The sequence below is a fragment of the Centropristis striata genome, chromosome 3 (assembly GCF_030273125.1).
Source record: "Centropristis striata isolate RG_2023a ecotype Rhode Island chromosome 3, C.striata_1.0, whole genome shotgun sequence".
In the NCBI taxonomy this organism is placed as follows: domain Eukaryota; kingdom Metazoa; phylum Chordata; class Actinopteri; order Perciformes; family Serranidae; genus Centropristis; species Centropristis striata.
This window is the reverse complement of record NC_081519.1, coordinates 21,383,118-21,402,977: the sequence shown is the minus strand read 5'-3', so window position 1 is coordinate 21,402,977 and position 19,860 is coordinate 21,383,118. Positions and strand designations below refer to the sequence as shown.

The following is a 19,860-nucleotide window of genomic DNA, read 5'->3' as shown; positions in this document are numbered from 1 at the left end:
CTAAAATGAAAGTAGGATATACAGTGTTTATATAGAGAATCTTACTTTTTCATGGCACAGGATTAATAACTGCACTTGGCAAGTAGAGATTTAACAGAAGATTAGAGTAGCTCTTACATCACTGAGCTTTCCAGACTACCTTGAAATACTTGGCCTGTTTAGTCTCTTAGCACAGAAATGCACAGTCCAATTCCTTTGAAATAAAAGCTGTTTTGCAGAAGTGACTAACATAATGTATTGCTGCACAGGAGGCCCTGTGTTGCAGTGAAGAAGACAATAATGCATGGTAATTAGTCAGTGAAGCTTGAGCAAACAGCACAATAAAGCTTTGGAAATACAGTACATGGTTGCTCACATTCCTCATTTAGCAGCACAGAGAATGTGAGGAAGCATCTGTGCCAGAGCTGCTGTCGTGAGGCTAACCTTGGAAGCAGAACTTTATCTTTAATTCTAAAAGACACACTAGCGCTTGGCAGGTCTCACCTCTGTGGGCTCCAGGTTCTCGCCATTTTTCATCCACCTGTAAGAAGGCTTTGGCTTCCCTGTGGCTTTACACTCCCACACCAACGAGTCATCGATGAGCTTCTGGACATCTTGGGGTTTCTCAATGAGATGAGGAGGGGCTGCAAACATAAACAATGTGAGGGTCAACTGAAGTTGCCGACTTAAAAAATGGTTGGTTACGATGTTAAATGCTAATCTAAATCAGCGTCAATTGTGTCTCACAGTAAGGAAGCTTTATAAGAAGTAGTGAGGTAGTTTTTCTCTGTCAAGGCTGCCAGACTAGTCTCCCCTCACAACCATCAATATGAGGCATTTGTAAAAGCAGCAAAATACTACTTATATTCAAGTCAAGACTATCATCCACCGTCATCTTGTTGACGTAGTAGTAATGATTGAATGCTGATTGAATGTAGTTTAAATGCTTGAACAAGAGACAGACTTTAACCGGGAGAACAGGGTTCGTGTCCTGTGTGAAGTCAAAAGTAAATGAACTTCCGCTATGTACAAAATTCCATGGGACATTTTTTACGTTTTACATAACTACTCCACTTCTGCCATTTAAGTAAATGTACTTACTTTATTTAAACCCTAATTAGGATTTTTTTGCCTTAACCCTAGGTTAATGGTTTTGTAGCATAAATTCACAGAAACTGCAGCCTTTGTTACAACCGAACCGTACATGTAAGTACAATCATGTGTGCTATTTTTAAAGTGCTCCACTGTACCGCAAGCCGATTTAAACTTATATGAGTTGTTATGGGTGGTATTAACAATGTTCTATTCTGTCGTTTAGGTTTGAGATCTTGGGCTGCAGAACTTCATGTCTTTCAGATAAACCCTTGTGCCTCTATAGGCACATTTTTGGCTCTGTTATATCTCATTGAAACCCATGAAATGCACTATTTTTGAGCCTTAGGCCATTTCAGTTGTGTGTGTGTGTGTGTGTGTGTGTGTGTGTGTGTGTGTGTGTGTGTGCGCGTGTGTGTGTGTATGTGTGTGTGTGTTTAAATGTAATATTCTAAATATTTTCCTACAAAGACACCAGAATTGAACATCAATGAAAGACGAAGGTGCAGGGAAGGTGCTCATATTGCTGGGGCATTTTGTAAACCATTATAATGATTATTCATTATGAAGTATCTGGTCCTTATCAGTGAAACTTGACTACATAAGTAACATTAACTCAAGCAATATTCAGACAATTTCAGAAAGCATTATTTTGGAAAGCATATTAACAAAGTTATCCATAATGTGACATGTACTAGATTGATATAGATATATGCAGAAATAGCACATTTTTTTTGTCTGACGTCTGACTTCATTGTGTTCCACAACAATTTTGCAAATGAGTAGAGATTAAAGAAATACTCAGCATCTGTTGACACTTAACATATATCGCAAATATAGACTCATATGTAACTGATTATATGTGTTAATTGAATAATCATAATTTTAATTATAGGACATAAACTCAGGGTTTGGTTAGTTTTTGTGTTGTTACAAGACAGCTTTCAGCCTCTATATTGAATTTTAAAGTCAGGATTTTGAATCCCACATATATTGCTGTTAGATTAAGGTGTGTGATCTTGGATGTTCTTCTTATAAGGTTTATTTTAAGAGTGTGCTTCTACAACAACGGGAATGATTAAAACCAGAGCTACCGGTGCCATAAAAATGCTCCAGTCAATACAATCTGAGTAAATAACGGTATAATTATAAAGGGATGGAATTGATTCTTGATGTGTCATGCAAGTTACTCAAGGCTAGTTAATGATTGAGACAAAAGTAAGCAAAATTAGAGCAGTAAAGTTCTCTGTGTACTTCTCTGATGTTGTGCAGGTCAAGCTACCATCATCCTATATCACACAAGGCCAGTGGACAGGACAAGAGTAATGGCTGGACGTACTTTTCCATTCCACAGATCTCACCTAATGCCATTGTCAAGGACTGACCTTTGTGGATGCTTTTCTGTAACAGTACAGCTCCTACTCTAATTGCCTTCTGCTATACAGTATTTTGGCTTTGTGTGAAGCAGAATAACACAGCCAGAAATTCAATAACTGCAAATGTTTCCCTACGCTATCTTTGCGCATTAAACTTCAGCATGTAGTCGACATGTGAGCTGGAGTTGTATGTGGGTGTTCAGAAACACAGATCGGAGACACATAAAAAGAGGTGGATGTGGAGACCAGAGGGGGGTATTTGTGCGGCCTTGTGTATTTATGTTGGAGTTCTGCAACGATACCACATCAAAGTCCTTCCAGTATGAGAGAAATGTTTGTATTTGTGGATCATATGCCGTACTATAGGCGTGTAAGATCCCTCTGAGAAGCGTGGCTGCAGCCCAAGGTTGGCTTAGGTCATTAACATTTAACTTGTTAGGAGGTTGTGCTGTTGATGTCTGAGCCAAGAGGGTTACAGATTTCTGCATAGTATATCTTTACACTATGTGGTAAAACATCTTAACATTGGCTACGAAGAAAAAGGAAGAAGTATTATAAAAATATAGATAAATATAATATATATATATATATCATATATTCAATTGAAAACTGTACAGAAACATAATTTAATTTTCCAGAATGACAAAAAATTTACATTACATTTACATTTTTTTTGTAAAAAAAAAAAAAAAAAATTATACACACACATACCAGGCGGCAACCTCGTGGGGAAGATCTCATTGATTAGAGTGGCAGCGATCAGCTACGGTGACCGCGGCGCAGCACTTACGCGGTCATTATGCGGCCGGTGGAAATTAGGCTTTAAGCCTGCATTCTACCAAAAATTCCAACAGCTGAAGCCTGACGGCGGTTGCAGAAGCATTTTGGTCCTGTCTATCTCAATACAAAATGAGTCAACTTCTCACTTGATCTATTACCTCAGAAAAAAATATCATGACAACACTATGTCTCATTCTCTAGAAAAAAAGACAATTTGATGTTAATTGTGTAAATAATGGCCGTATTTAGAAGAAAATAGAAGATAAAGAATCGTATGGTGTGTGGGGCCTGGCTACCTTTGATTGACACGTCACTAACAAGGCGAACCGTCATCAGAAGAGAAGAAAAGCAACGCCTATCCACGGCACTGTGTCAATAAAGTTATTTCTTTAATAGACGTTAACCGGTTTCGTCTCATAACTTTGACCCTTTCACACTGTATTTTCACTTAATGACAGTTTATTTGAACATTTTGTTCATTTATAAATGCCTTGTTCAGCGTTTTGGTGTACTAAGACACTCCAAGGAGTGTACATTTGTTTTGTTTTTTTATTGAAAGGTTTTTTATCCCTCTGTGCGTTCTGGATGCCATCACAGAGCTTGTCAGCCTATTAGTGTGCATAAATATAGGGTTTCGTATCCAAGTAGGATCAAAACATTTTTTATTTTTTTCCCTTACTGATACAGGTCTTGACTTGCACTTATGTGATGTGCTTATAATTACTCTCCTTCAACTTCAATAACATCTATGTCAAGCTCTTCTTTATTGTTGTTGTTTTACCTCAATGGAATGTCACAAAATACCAAATCAATGCATTCACACTGATATGTATTTTAAATCAGTTTCCACCTTATTCGTAAACCCTTTGTCTGAAGAAGTCTTTGATGTATGTGTGTTTAGAAAAGAGTGCACAGGGTAGAAAGTTACTCCATAAGACTCCACCATCACCATCATTTAGCATCACTCCATTCAAGCTCCCGCAACCCTCTATCAGAGGCCGGCTGTGCTGCCCCACCCACTGCTCCTTCAGCACTGCATTGTTGTTGTGGGTTTTTTTTCTCTCCTCACTGACAGGGTCCCTCACTCCATCCCTCACCCGCTGCGAATGTATCGACTCTCAGTCAACACTTACCAAATGAAAGCCGGCAGCCCATCTCTGCACCGGGCCAGAGCGCGCATACAATCAGAACAAACGTCAAGTGGCTAAAGCAGAGGAAAGATGGGAATTTGCCTTATCAGTAAAATCACTATGAGATAATGCAGCGGTAAGTCTGCAGAAACACAGATGTGAATACAACGGGGAAACTAACCTGTCAAAGCTTCGCATTTAATCCCCCTCTGAGTAATATCAACATCAACAAGGGAGCAAACACCCATTTATTTTCTGAGATTTTCTTTCAGAGATGGACATTTCACAAAACTCCTCGACCCGGCTTGTGTAGAAGTTAAAAACTGCTTCCAATGCAGAATTCAAAGGAAGGAAGGTGGCCAAATAGACCCAAACTAGAGAGAACTTCTTTTTTTTTAAGGAAGATATAAAGCTTGAATATGATCCTAAATACTCATGCAGTTAAACTCTACGGTCACTGAACTTTTTGCCCACTTTTCTTTTAAGAGGCCATAGTGTGCTCAGTTACTACTAGGATCCCAACAAGATCTCCAACCGTTAACGACAGAATGGACGGTACCGGTACCGCGGAGCGTTCTAAAAATACAGCTTTCAGTTTTTAAAAAGGCTGCAGTTTCAGTGACTGCATGCTACAGAACCACTGATCTAGGTTAAGGGCAAAAAAACTTCCAGGTTAGGCGTTATAAAAAACGTAAATAAATGTACGTAAATACTGGAAGTGAAGTAGTTACGAGGGTGGCGTGAGCTACAGAAGTTAATTTTAGTTCTGTAAAAAGTAGTTTCTTTTTGTTTTGACATGGTACATACAGTGTTGGAATTGCATAAATTGGGCATGATTAGAAAATGGAGACGTGATGTGTGATGTTAGTCCCCATAGAAGACATTTCACTGCATTTTATTGCAGTGAGAGCATTTCTTGAAACCTGACCTTACTGTATAAAATGACCCGTTTTGACCAAACCAGAGACCTAGAGCATTCAGAAGATGTGCAGCTTTCATACATATATTGACAATAAGAGGGTTTCTCAGCTGTCTCCAAAACAAAAGTACCAGCCAGTCTCCAACATTTCAGACCATTTTTTTAAAATTAGCACCGATGTGTTTAACATTGCTGCAACAACTTATAAGACAAAATTAATCATGAGAATGGCCTCCATATACTCATATCATATTTTTCTAAACCATTACACACTTTAATCATTTTAGTTAATGACTAAATCCATTTTAATTACAGATTTATAACTACTTAGATTCATAACTTGACACACAGTGCTGAGCTGCATCTCAACTAAATCTTCAGGTTCTCAGCTTTCAAATGATGTACAGCACTACTATGCAGAATCCATTGTTGACCTGCTATCACTCCCTAAAAATCCACTGCCCACAACCCCACATTCTATATAAAGGGGGGCCAGTAGGCTCATTCCTGTTAAGACAAGAAGAATATGAAGTGATGGACAATATACAACTTTATATTTAAAATCCAGCTCCTTCATATCCAGAACAATCAAAAGCACCTCAAAGCCCTTTAGGTCTACTACATTAGTGAGATTTAAGGGTGCATTCCAAGTGAGAGAATGTTTTAAAGCGACCATAGTGCCACCATAAAGTAACACCTTCATTTCTTGCTGTCGAACACAAGGCCCAGCTCTCTCTTCACTGTAGCTTGCTTGGATGCACAAGAGATGCCCTTATCGATTCCCCCATTGGCTTACACTGCTGACGAATGTCTCAAAGGCTTAATTCAAAGAGAGTTCAAAATAAGATTACTGATTTCTATCACCTGGCTGCAGACAGCAGGAAAGAGAGAGGGAGAGAGACCGAGAGAGAAACTGACAAAACACATCACAAATGAGAGAGGATCCTCAGCTCAGAAGGACAAATCAAGCCCTGGTAGAACACAGCGTGGTCCTGGGCTGTTATTGTGAACACGGCAAAGAGCTTCCAGGACTGCTGTAAATCACAGCAAATTGTTTAATGCCCCAAATGAGTTATTTTTGACAGCTGACACAGCATGACTTGAAGGGGAGAAAATCAGAAGGAAGAAAACAGAAAGCGGCTGTGGTGGGAGGGAAAATCCATTGACTGTTCAAAGAGCAAGTTAACAGCCTGAACCGATCCGTCCTGCTCAAAATGTTATTAACATAAAAATCTAATGGCATTCTTTTATCAATTTAATCATGGCCATGTCATGTGTGATTATGGAAAGTTACAAGGCAAATGGTTATGGTGTCTGTTTTAAACTTGCATGGTTAGGGAGGTTGGATAACTGTGATTATTTAAACAAATTTGATTCATAATGTTAGCTTCCTTCTCTCTGAATCTCATGCTCCACTACTGTCCTCCTGAGACTCAGCAACTCATGTTTGTCCTCTGTGGGGGTATAACACTAAGACCTTTTTTTCCCAAACACCTTACATGCAGTCTATTCAAGTCCTGATGAACTGTGTAAAGTACGTCCTGGGCTTTCTAATGATGTAACACCCATGGTGGTGTGACCAACACAACACACCTTTGCTTTTCAAAGTCAAGTAGGGCCAACAGGTCTGAACCCCACCACCACGCTGGCGGGACTGAAATGTATGCTTTCTATAAAAGATCGCCAAAACAAACACAGAAATTGGGAATGGATCATAGATTATGAAAGTTTCCATTAAAAAAAGTAACCAAAATGAAGCTTAAAATTGTGATACTTCAAAATAGCCTTATTCTACAGGTCTCATTTAAAAGATCGCCCAAAAATAAACCCTTTGGAATAACTTCATCCTGTTCAAATCATTAAATTCTGTGCTCCTGTGAAATCCTGATTGATTCTGCTGAGACAAAAGACATGTGACAAATATTCACTGAGCTGCAGGCTGTTTACACAGAGCAGAGGGGAAAGGACAGGATGGGTTGCAAGTAGAGGTTGTAAAAATGCAAATAGATCAATTTTTTATTTTTTATTTTAATTTTTTCAATATTCATGACACTTGTGGGCACTTGGAAAAGTAGTATATATATATAAATTCTATTTTATTCCAATTTTTAAGTTGCATTGTCTTCTTTTTTAATATTGTATGTTGTTATAACCGTGTTATTCTGCACAAAATACATTGTTGAGTTGTTCACACTTGCTAGCCATGATTATGCTGTTTCAATAGAGGTGCAGTACTTTTATATTTCATATATTGCAGTGAGACCACTGTGAATAAAAACTCACTGAAATGGCTTGGGGTTCAGAGACTTAATGGCAGTAAGGGAGATGAGTGATCAAATTTAAAAAGATATGTTATATCTGTTCTTTATAGGGTGTTATTTTTTATTCATGAGAGTCTTTATTATATTATATTAAGTCTTTAGAAGTGTTTTTTTCCTTCATTTTATTTTAAACCTTTCAAATTAAACACAGTAACTCTTTACATTGTTTTGTCTTGACAGTGGGACTTGCTTCTTCAGATTATTAACCATTTCCCAGACATCATAAACAGAGCGTTGAATATGGCAGGAAAGATTTTGTGGAAAATTACTCGGACATAAAATATGTATCTTGTGCACAAAGATGCACACACACATGTAATTTTTACATTTCTCAAAAGGACCTCAACACTCCATCTGATTACAACTGCACAGACTCTGGCTCCAAATGATATAGCCAGCATGTGATGGCAGGTGCCTTATTTAGTATATTTTGGCTTCATTTTAGCACTGGAAGTGGAAATGCTTTTATATGCTGTCTATGGTCTCCCAAAAATGTATCCAGAACTAACTACATTTTACTTCACAAAGCCAAATCCTATTTTGGCAGGTTGCTGTGAATTTGGAATCAAAGCACATTTTTTAACTAATATATATTGTATGGGAAAAAAGGGGGAACTTAAGCTGGACACCTGGCATCACTTCTTTACATTTAGTAAGAATTCTGTCCCAGTCAGAGCAACGTGTGGCATCGCTGATTGGGAATGTTTCTATTGGGGTAGAACCGCTGGTGAAGGAGACGCTGACGATCCGGTGTTTAAAGAATGTCATGGTGTATTTATTTTCAGGTTTTAGTGATACATGATATAGCCTTAACATGCTTTGGTTTGTCACCATTAAAAAGATCAATTCTCCGTCTCAGACGTGTGGACTTCACGCTGACTCAAATATGCGTACACCAGCTGAGAGCAGACGTGAGATCTGATCGTACCGTCCGCTCACGTCCAAATTGAGAAATGCCGAGCCTTACGTAGAAATGATCGTGCGCCCACTTTACTCTCACTTTCTGTCGTACGCTCGTTTGATAAAAGAGGGCCAATACCTCTAGTCACTGCTGTCCCTGACGGTGAGGCATAAAAACAAACCTTAGTGACATGTCTTTTACGACCAATTCAATAGCTTTAAGTTCATGATGTGACACAACAATCCGTTTCAGAAGCTGTAATAATTGTTGAACTGCAAATATATCAAACTCCTGACACTCTAAATGAAGATCTTTACTTTAAAATACGGTGAAAATGTGGCTTCATCTAATAGATAGATTGTTTATCAAATGCCCAGTTTTAAAGGTAGGCACTTCTGTCTAATGAAGATGAATGTTTCCATCTAAAATATGTTTTTCTTTTAACAATGTGTACTATCTGTCACTTTGTGAGAGCAGATTACTTTTCTGATGATGGATTTCTGGCTTTGGAATGGAGTGGCAGCAGATATCAGTACTTCTAGTATCTACTCAATAGGTGTGAGTATCAGCAACAATGAGTGAATGTACTAACCCCCTCCTGTGGATCCAGATGCTGCGGTGCAGATTATGTCCCTGACATATGTGCCACTGGCCTATGTATAGTACATTTAACGGCTTTGATCTCCAGTCAACTTGGATGTCAATCATGATGCCATCTGGTGGAACCCAATACAAGGCTCACCAACAAGGTCATATCCAAGGGCTCAGCCTCATCCGCATCACTCCTTTAATCTGGATCAAAATATTAGAGGCATCATGGCTGACAGCCTTTAATCATTTTGATGTGCTGTTAAAACGAGCCTCCCTCCTCATGTACGCCACAAGAGCCTTTGCTGAACGCCGCTGACTGCTTTATAAGACCAGTTGTGTCTACTTTTGCTGCCTTTTAGTCTGAGCAGGTCTGACAGATGTGGTGCACGCTGGTCAAATATTCATGCATGTCAGGATCACCTACCGTAGAAAGAGAGCTTCCCTTTCACTGTGTTCATTCCCCTGGAGTTCTCCGCCACACACTCATATGTGCCTGCGTCCTCCTGCTGGAAATATGGGATTTCCAAGACGCCACTGGCTTTCCTCATGTCCACCTTCCTGGGAAAGGGTACACCGTCCACCCTCCTCCAGTTTATAGACGGTACCGGGCTGTGAGAAGAGACACAGAGATGTTTGAGCCTCTGAACTCACAGCTTTTAACTTTTGTGAACTACATTTTAAGGCAGATTCTGATCGATCTAACTTTCAATACATTTACCTCACACCTTTATAGAAAATTATGAAGCAGAATTGGAGTTGTATTGAGGGCTGTATCAAGATAGAAGATGGTGAAAAACGCTGACCCTAATTACTAGCAGACAAACGTCCCTTAAGATGATATTAACTCACAGTCCCTTAAATATTTGAATGTAATGTCCCTTAATTATGGACATGCTGCTTAAATAACCTTGAGAGATTTAAAATTGTTAATATTTAATGTAAGAGTAGGCTGAGGAGCGTTTAGGGCTTTACATCTCAGGACCAAACTACTCAATTAATAATTTTTACATCATAAATGTACTTGTTCGTAAATATGTATTAGTCTGAAACCTTTCATTTGTGATTTCCAAGGGGCGACATCATCAGGCACTGACCAAAAAGCCCCTTGACTTACAACCAATAGGGCAATGTGACGTAGCACTGAGCAGCTAGTTGGGGCTGTGTCTGGTTCATTTTAATGAAAAAAAAAAAAGTAGCCTGGTCACAACTGTGTCAAGATACAGCTTAACAAGGTCTTTTCACACTGAATATTATTAGCCGATACGGCAAGCATTGACCCTGGCTTAACTTAGCCCCCTTTAAACTCGTATTGTTAACCCAGTTCACCTAAGCCCAGGGCGATGTGATTCTGTTCTAGAATTAAATTGTTTACTTCGCGCCATTTCACATTGGCAACTTTTAGCACAGTGTTCAGTCAATTTTAAGGGGAAAACCCTGAAACTTGAGGCTAACAAGCCTTTAGCACAGTTAAAATTTGGAATGTGACAGGATTGTGGATTGTGTTTTTTTTAGCCCCAGGCTAACAGCTCCTTTAGCCCCCGGCTAAAAGCTCCCTTAACCCCGGGCTAAGTGCAGTGTGAAAAGCCAACAGTCACTAAAATGTGTTTCTGACTACATTTGAGGGGGGAAATAGGCAACGCAGTAACATCATCTTGATCTATATTTGATCAGCTCTGCCTAGTTTGACAGTTTGATTTGAGTTGTGCATTTTGCTCTGGACGCCAGTCATTGTATTAAACCCATACCATATTAGATTAATGGCTATGATTGGCTCGTCCAGGGCCAGTACAAGTGGAAATCTGTCTGTATTGGAAAGTAACCAGACACATCTGCCAGGGGAAATTAAAATATGAGGTCTGCAGATTAGCCTGGTTCCAAGGCTAAAATGTACCTTTCCATGGCCACTCTAGCACAAAATTCAACAGGAAATTCTAGGGATTTTGTTAGAACACCAAAGAATGACATACTGCTTAAATATCTTACTGTCAAAAAAAGTCTAGTGCACAAAACCTGATATTTCACTGAAGATTTTTACAACACAACCTTGTGCCCTCTAATTTCTTAGATGTTCAGTAGAACTTGAAACACTTGAGGATTGCAGCAAAGTGGTGAAACACATGAAAAATAAAATCCCAGTGCATATCTGGCAATATTCTACTTCTTATATGCAAGTGAGCATACTGTGAATGTCTAAGAGAGAGCTTACTTTCCCAGAGCGAAGCATTCCAGCTTTACAGTGGATCCTTTGGCAACATGAACAACCTCTGGAAACTGAACTTCAATCTTTGGCTCATATTCACCCATCACACCTGAAAGACAAATGAAAATGAGTGTTGGTGTTAGTGTAAAACATAAAAGTATTATTTATGATTTGTAACTCCAGCTACACAACTCTGAAAATAAAAATAAAAACACTAACTGTAGCTTCTGCTGTTGCAACACAGCTACTGAAAAGCCTTTTTCAAGTACAGCCATTTTTTACTATAAGCTGAAATGTTTTTCAACTTCCAACACTGTGCGATCTGAGCAGCAGAGACATGCTCTGCTCTCAGCGCTGTCACAGAATGCTCCCCCATTGAAAATAATGAGAAAAAGAAGGCAAAACACAGCTCTCCAGTGGACATGCAACACACTGATGTTGAATGGAAAAAACAACTTTGAGAATTCATAGACGGTTTGAGCTTTTACATCCAGATGAGTTTCATCTTGTTGTAGTGCTAACAGCTATGAACCAGAAAATGGGCCCATAAAATCCCCCTGGGTACCGCCACTGTGTCTACAAAGCATCCCATTCACTGTCGCTGAAGCAGCTCTGGTGGATTATAATATTGCTGCTGTGCATGCTAAAAATCTCTGAATAAAGGGGAAGACGGGGATGTGTGCTCTCTGGTGTTCTAGCTTTGGGAGAGACTTATTCATAAATCAAGACTGGAGTGTCTAACATTGTTGGAAAAAGCACATGCATACTTTTGTCTTCCCCTTAAATGACACAAAGGTAAATTACATCAATGAATTTGTAATGGGTGTCATTTCATTTCCACTAGCTGTGCCAATTCTGGGTGCACACAACATGGTATTTTAAACCCCTCTCATCCACCAGTGTAACAATAGCTTTTCCCCATTGCTGTAATTCAAGGCTGTGTTGCACAAATAGCTCTAGAGATGGAGGAAACAGGCCAATTTCATCTCGTTGATTTGGTGAGGCATGTGTTATCAGGATGGCTCCCTGAGTGACTGTGAAAGCTAATTCAGATCCTTATCACAACTGTCTCATACTGAATGTAACCACAGCACTATCACCCATTTTAAGCAGACAGGTGGAAGTGGACGGGTAATTGTCTCATACCATAACCTTTTGTAGGGGACACCTGTTTAATGTGCCAGCCTGCACCTCCTCCTACCTGAGCCCCTATGACTGTGGTGGGGCTCGTGTTTTGCTGCTAGATCCGCTGTCTTGGTGAAATAGAGGTAAACGGAAAAAAAGAAGGAAGGAAGCGAGGACAGTGCTCTGGAATTGGTTGAAAGAAAGATCTCTCAAATCACACAAGGTATTCACAATTCTGTCTCTCATCCAACAAATTGTGAGGTAAGAAATGTCCGAATTTATTTCTATTCCTTTTTAATTTAAGTAATGTTGATGATGTGAAACCTAAAGTAGGTACAGTGTGTTTTATATTGCTTTATTCATCCTCTTTTTGTTCTTATTACAAAAACAGCCCCAAAGTTGCAAAATAGAGCCCTATAAAGCTCTGGGCGTAAGGTGACTCATTTTGACCCAATTTATGATTGGCATAATGATTGATTTCAAGCTGTCAGAGTTCATTGTACACTTTTAAGTCTGAGGATTTTGAACACTATATTGCAAAATTTGATGGATTAAACTTTACTGACCTTTATAATGGGTGATTACAAGTACTGAAACAGCTGGAAAGGACAATGTTCCAGACCTTCAGTATCCAGACAACTATGATTGCCTGATTAAGTTTCTTTTGTCCTGCTCTGAAGCCTGGAGGGGCATAAATGGCCAACAATCTTGATTTGTGATAAATATTAAGCCCTGGACTCCACCAGCTGGTGAGTGTCACTTCAGTAAACAGCATTAAGCAATGGGCACTATGCAATTGGTGTGCTAACTTGAGTATAGCATGAGCTAACTTTAGTTATAAGGTTGTGCAACCTTGTATGTCATGCTAGCTAACTTTAGTGTTTAATGGTATGCTAACTTGTACTTAGTGTTAGCTAACTTAAATTGGTAACAGTGTGCTAATCTTTTCTAGTCCCTAATTGTTTTGGCATTTGTGTGCACAACAGCTATCCAGCTACCAGAGCTATATATACAGCAGATCTCAAATAGAATATAAAAAAATAGCTGGGGGAAATTTTTTGAATTAAATGCCCAATCTTTTGTGGTCTTCTGCATTTCCTATAAAAGCAATAAAACATTTAATCACACACTATAATGTAGCTAGTGGTAAGCAGATATTCTCATGTTCAATGTATTGATCTGTCAACAAATATAGACTGATACACCAATAATAACTCTCATAAATAATTAAGACCTATTACTATTATTATTATTATTTTAAAAAACTGTGCTGTGGTGTGATGCTGATTATACTGTTAAATAGGGGGATTTATAAAGCTTTACCACTAATACTTATAACATTAGTAATAGTTTTCAACAACTAGGACTAACAAGGCTGTTTGATATGAGGTACTCTTCACTCTTGGATGTTTTTTTGTATTGCAATATATCAGTTGTAATGAAATGGAAGACAAAAGTCCACATAAATATCATACAAGACATTTCTCATGAAAATAGCATTTAGCCTCATATTTCTTGCACTGCATTACATTAGATATGGTAAGGAACATCCTTCTAGGACAGAAGCCTACAATTAGATTACTTGCTGGCAGTGACCTTTCCTCTGGAGTGCCTTGATAAGGCCAGCCTAAAGCATCAGATCCACATGTTAAAGGACATGCCGAAATTAGCAGAGAAAGAGATAATTAACCTTTGAATTTCATTTGTATTCCTTAAAACCACTTGTCCTACTTTCTCGTACCAACAAAGAGAGATTGGAGTTTTGTCTGTCACGACCAGGACAAGACCAAATTTATTTTAGCACTGCTGTATAAAATCAACCATGTGATCCCAGCACAGAATGTAGGAATAGTATTGTTTTGGTACTAAGAAAAGTAAGTGACAAAAAGTAGAAAGAATACCATCCAAATACACAATGAAAGTGGCAAGTGTTGTATTTATATGCATGTTGATCAATGGGATTATCAAAATATAACATGCAATATGGCAACCAATTGGGGAATGGTTTTATGGAGTGGAGTTTACATAACATTTTTCATAATTGTATGGTCTCTTTGTAGTCATTTTATCTTTTCTTTGTTGTCATTTTGAGTCTCCTCCATGTTGGATCATGTCTCTTTGAGTGACATTTTGTAGGTGAAGGCCAAGGGGCAGATACATTAGGCCTCTGGACATTTCCATCTATGACTTGTATACATCATCTTTGTATACATCTATGTAAATACATTTCAAAAAGCATATTTTTGGAGATATGCAACCTTTGAAATATTTGTGCCTTTATACTTTAGTCACCATTGGAGTGACTACTTTAATATCATGTATTATGGTAAAACCCTAATGGGTGCAGAATAATTATGTAGAGGTATATCGGACATCCCCTGTAACCAGATATGGAGGTCTCATGGAGAACTCTGTGTGCAAAAACAGATTAAATATATATAGCAACATCCAGATGTGGAAAAGGGAAGTCATCTGACAAACCATGGATTTGATGAAGCAAGCTCAGTACAATTAGAGGCAAAATTTGCATCCAAATTAACGTCCTAATGACAGGAAACTGTAATTAGCAGATTCTACAAAAACATTGTGATAAGCAGACTAGTAAAGCGTAACGCACTTCTAGCCAGCACACTTATGTGCCGTGGTTGTTAATGTTTTCACGTTTTAATGCAGTTAGCGTATTGAAAACCAGGACTCACCATCACTGCGGAGCACAAGCGGAGTGGGCGGACCCTGGACTCTGGTCTTTGTGACAGTGTTGGTCACCACGCAGGTGTAGTTGCCAACATCTGAGGGCTCCACTTTGGCGATGTACAGATTTCCTGTCTCCTGCGAGATGAATCGGCGAGTATCCTGCTTCACAAATGTTGGGTACTCATTAAAGATCCAGGAAAATACAAGATCTGTGGGTAAAGAAGAGAAAAAGAGAATTCTCATTTGCTGAGATATGTTGGATGTAAGAGAGAGAGTTTTCGACCTCCTGAGGGGAGCAGAATTAGTGACAAAATCATATCACGCTAAGGTGCTAATTAATGACAGGATCAGTGAGAGGTTTCAAACAAATGCAATTATCTGCAGTCTCTTCAAATGACCATTTTCCATGGGATGAGGTCTGTATAGTCAACTAGGGATTTAGAAGACACTAGAGTATATGTTGTCATGACTAATTACAGATCCCAGACAGCCAACTAGAATAAACAACAGAGATAATAAAGACTAAGATGAAAGGCATGGTACCACTAAAATAAGGAACATAAATTAATGAACTTAAGAAAAATCATGGAACCAAAAGCTTATTGAAGCCAATAAAGATGAATTACCATTTTAGCCCTCCCTCAGAAACAATTACAGAATCATGCTCACCAACTGACGAATAACTAGCTTCCACAATGACTTAAACAACCAATGAATAAATAATCTTAATTTATCAAACAAACTTGCAGTTTTCACCTTTCGAGACTTCCATACAGAAGTGGTTATTTTATCCATAACCCAGTTCTGTTTACCTAACCGTAAGTCATTTTGGTGCCTAAACCTAAACAAGTAGTTTAGTCTCACAACTTTAACAATGTGTTAAAAACAGCAACTTTCTTTTTGTATCTTTTTGTGTGGAGCACATCTAACTTGTGTATTAAGGTTTTATTTCCACTATATCGGATTATTGCAACAGTTGGAAGACTAACTAAGATTGTTTTGGTGAGTTTTTTAATTTCTGTGCAGTATGAATCAAGTGTGTTAACAAGGCAGTCAAGCTAGTCTTAGTTTAGTGAAATATTGTAACTTGAATACGGTGCAGTGTATGATGACATCCATGTTTCATGAGCTTGTTTCAATACCTCTATAGATGCTTTGAATGTAAAAAAAAAAAAAAAGCTATAGCTGGGAGATACCATGCTTTCTCCAAACTTTGGCAGGAGTTATATAGAAATGCGGATACAATCACAGTAATGATGCTAAATGTTTTGTATATTTATGATTAGGCCAGCATTTTCTATAATGACATCTCAACCTTCTCGGAGAAAATAGCCAAAGGTAAGACTTATCACTAACAGGAAGTGACCATCATGTCAGTAAGTACCTGTCAGACTGCTCAAATCAATAAAACATTGTTGGAGTTTAAATGTCAACCCTTCCCCGATGTCACATCGTTGTGTTGGAGTATTTCAAAATGAGCCAAACACACACTTTGATGTCTTGAGATCCACGATACAAAAGAGCCTTTCTTTCTTTCTTTCTTTCTTTCTTTCTTTCTTTGTCTAACTTTGGTAAGAGGCCAGATTGAGACAGAAGACGTATTTATGCAGTTACCTGCTTAATTAGGCTTCCAGTTTGACATCATGAGATGCTTGAGAAGAAACAATTTATAAAAATCAATGGCAAGTTATTGAGCATTTAATAAATGAATGATAGTAATGTAATTACTGTGTAACAATAATTAATGAGCGACTGTTACAGTAGATGAAACTAAGTAATTATGAGACTCCATTAACCTGGTCAATAATCCAATTTAGTGTGAACCAGGGTTTAAATTGAAGCAAATGGTCAGCAGAATGTGAACAATGCAGGTTTTTAAGAGCACAATGTTTATACAAAATTCATAAAACCAGCTTTAAATCACTACAACATTGTCACAATCACTGGAACCATAAGTATATCTCAACCACAGACATCATCTCTACTATGATCTCATTATATAACTTGCTGTTCTGCAATTTCAAGAAATGCAAATAAAATGCAAATACAGCATGTGCTCCACATATGTGAAGTGAGAGAAATACTGTATGTTTGTCACGTAATATTTTTCATAATTAATGCCTCTATTTATTTTCAGTCTCTACATGAATCGAGTCCATGAGTAACATGAGTGGCTTGTTCATATTAGATCTTGCCCTGCATGAGTTCTTAAACTCAACTAATAAAACCTGATCGTTGCAATGTAATCTGCTGTTTTGCAGTTTTGCAGCCAGTCTTACTGACAGGGCATACGCTATTTTCCTGCTGAGCTCAATCAAACAACTTGCTAGTGGACTAGCAATTAAACAAAACAGTTGAGAAGGAACCCTTTGCCTCTGTTAGCTGCTCGGCCATTTATCACAGCATGATCCTGAAACTCCTGCTGGCTGCAAGGAGCAGGTACTGTACCCTACCGGAGGCAATGGATGCGGCCGATCAGCTCCGTTTGGGGCTTAGGCTTAGGGTTTGGCCGCTGTGTGTTTGGTGCTGCACACAGAGTGATGGCACAGCAGAGGTCCGCAGGGACATGCGACACTTGAAGGCAGGATAAGGCATGTTGTTTGTGTTTGTTTCCTCTCCAGTGCTTTTGGACTATGGCTGCACCTGCTCTCGGTCTATGTTTAAAACCCTTATGACTACATGGCACAACATGAGCTGCAAATGCCGCAGAGAGTGAGAACATAATGAGATGTCTCACACAGCTGGCTGAAACCGTCTTCACAAAATCATCCAGGGCATTGATTTTATGGGTTACACAAGGCTCCCTGGCATAAAAACAGGACATCTCCAAGACAAAATGTAGATGAAATCCAGCTGCCCTTGGAGACAGTATTACAATCACTGCCATGCAAAAAGGGAACCAGGCATATTGGTATTATGACGAAGGCAGCACATGAGCCCAAATTAACTATTTAAGTTGTTTTAGACCTGACGCTTTAATGAAATTTTCATATTTAACAATATACAATAATAGAGACAACTCCACTGAAGTCTATGGGCTGTCCACAAAATTCATTCTTATTCCTCAAACAGGATCCATTGTAGAGAGGTTTGCACAGGTCCCCGAAGACTTCTTTGTGGCTTCCCTCTAGGTTAAAGATCCCTTTGCATAAGTCACAATGAATAAAGCAGCTTCACTCACAAAAGGAGACCTCGGAGCAGCTTCAAAGGACAGGCCTTGCTGAATATTCAAGACTTGAACAAGTCATGCAAGTCAAACATGCCTGTCTCCTTACACAGTTAAGATCACGTCCAGACTGATTTGTGATAACGTAAAGATAGAGCATGACAACAAAGATGGTGGGCAGTAATCCCAAAGTAGGTCTATCATCCTTCATGACAGCCTGGGCAGGAAAAGACTCTATCAGCCTGGGGGAACCTGTGGCTGGACACATACAGTGTGTGTGTGTGTGTGTGTGTCTGTGTGCAGAGTCAGCTGTTAAATAAAGAAAATGAATCCATAAAAAGTTTAGTGTGTATTTGTAATCATAAGAAAAGTAATGTTTTAATGTTGTTGAAATGTTTTTTTTATCCACTGTGCTCTATTTATCCATTAAAAGGGTATTTAGTGGAGGCGATTTAGTCAAGTTTTAAAACCCTATTCCATCTGTTTATCTGTTAATACTCTCATCATGTTTTATTTATAGTAGCATAACTGTCTTTAAATATCAAGTGGAGATAAGATGAGAAAACCAGTTGAAAGTGTCGATGGTGAGCTTTCACACGGTGTCACATTTACATCTGAGGACCTTTTTGTCTTTGACAGAATTATTTTAAACTTTGAATTATAAATATTTTCAGGAAAATGTAATGGCATTCAACCAAGAAGAGCACATAAACTTGCAAGGATAAATAGACATTCATTTTTTCAGCTTTTTCTATGTGTATAACATTTTTGGATGATAATGATTATTGTTGAGGATGATTTGTTCATTATAGAGTTCGAGAAAAAAGTTGAAATATGATTTTGATTAAAAAAAAGTTGAAATGACGAGAGTAAAGTACATTTTTTGTGTTCTGTAAAGGTTGGAAGATATTCAACCTTTTGGGTTGTTTTCAAGAAGTCATCAGCGGAACATTGTTTTAGAGAAATGACACAACCATCAGAACAGTTAGGTAGACTGGAAGCTCCAACCTGATTTCTTATCAGTGACATAAAAAAATAAAAATCTGCTTTTATGTCATTTGTGTGAATTATTTTTTTAAACATATATTTGACGTATTGAGTAAAACCAGGTTGTAGCTTGCAGTCTACTTTAGTGGTAGTGGTTAACAATTTTTCACACACAGCCGTTGTGGAGATGTTGATGTTCTCCCTGTGTCAGCGTGGGTTCACCAGCTTCCTCCCACAGTCCAAAGACATGCACCTTAGATTGAATTGGTGACTTTAAATTGCCCATAGGAGTGTATGAGAGTGTGAATGTCTGTCTGTCTCTATGTGTCAGCCCTGCAATAGTCTTGCGACCTGTCCAGGGTGTACCCCACCTCTCGCCCAATGTCACCTGGTATCAGCTCCAGCCCCCTGTGACCAGAGTTCGGATAGGCGGTTAAGGAAAATGAATGAAAGGATGAATGAATTGGTGTTGCATGGAACAAAACAGTTATTGGTCTGTCAAGATATAACCTCTCGGGGCAACAGCCATTATTCCAGGGGGTTCTGGTGGAGCCGCTGGATTTCCGAATAATGGATATTCAGGCCAAGACTCCCTCTTC

General features: G+C 38.7%; 1 protein-coding gene across 1 annotated transcript in view; it reads right to left on the bottom strand.

Annotated features, from left to right (window-relative positions):
• The window catches only part of cntn4 (contactin 4), a 184,832-nt gene that overhangs the window by 56,255 nt on the left and 108,717 nt on the right, over positions 1 to 19,860 (bottom strand). Inside the window, exons 6-9 of the mRNA XM_059328618.1 lie at positions 15,114 to 15,317; positions 11,296 to 11,398; positions 9,514 to 9,698; positions 484 to 623 (exon numbers count right to left, since the gene is read on the bottom strand). Of these exons, the coding sequence (XP_059184601.1) occupies positions 484 to 623; positions 9,514 to 9,698; positions 11,296 to 11,398; positions 15,114 to 15,317 (632 nt within the window). The remainder of the gene's footprint in view (positions 1 to 483; positions 624 to 9,513; positions 9,699 to 11,295; positions 11,399 to 15,113; positions 15,318 to 19,860) is intronic.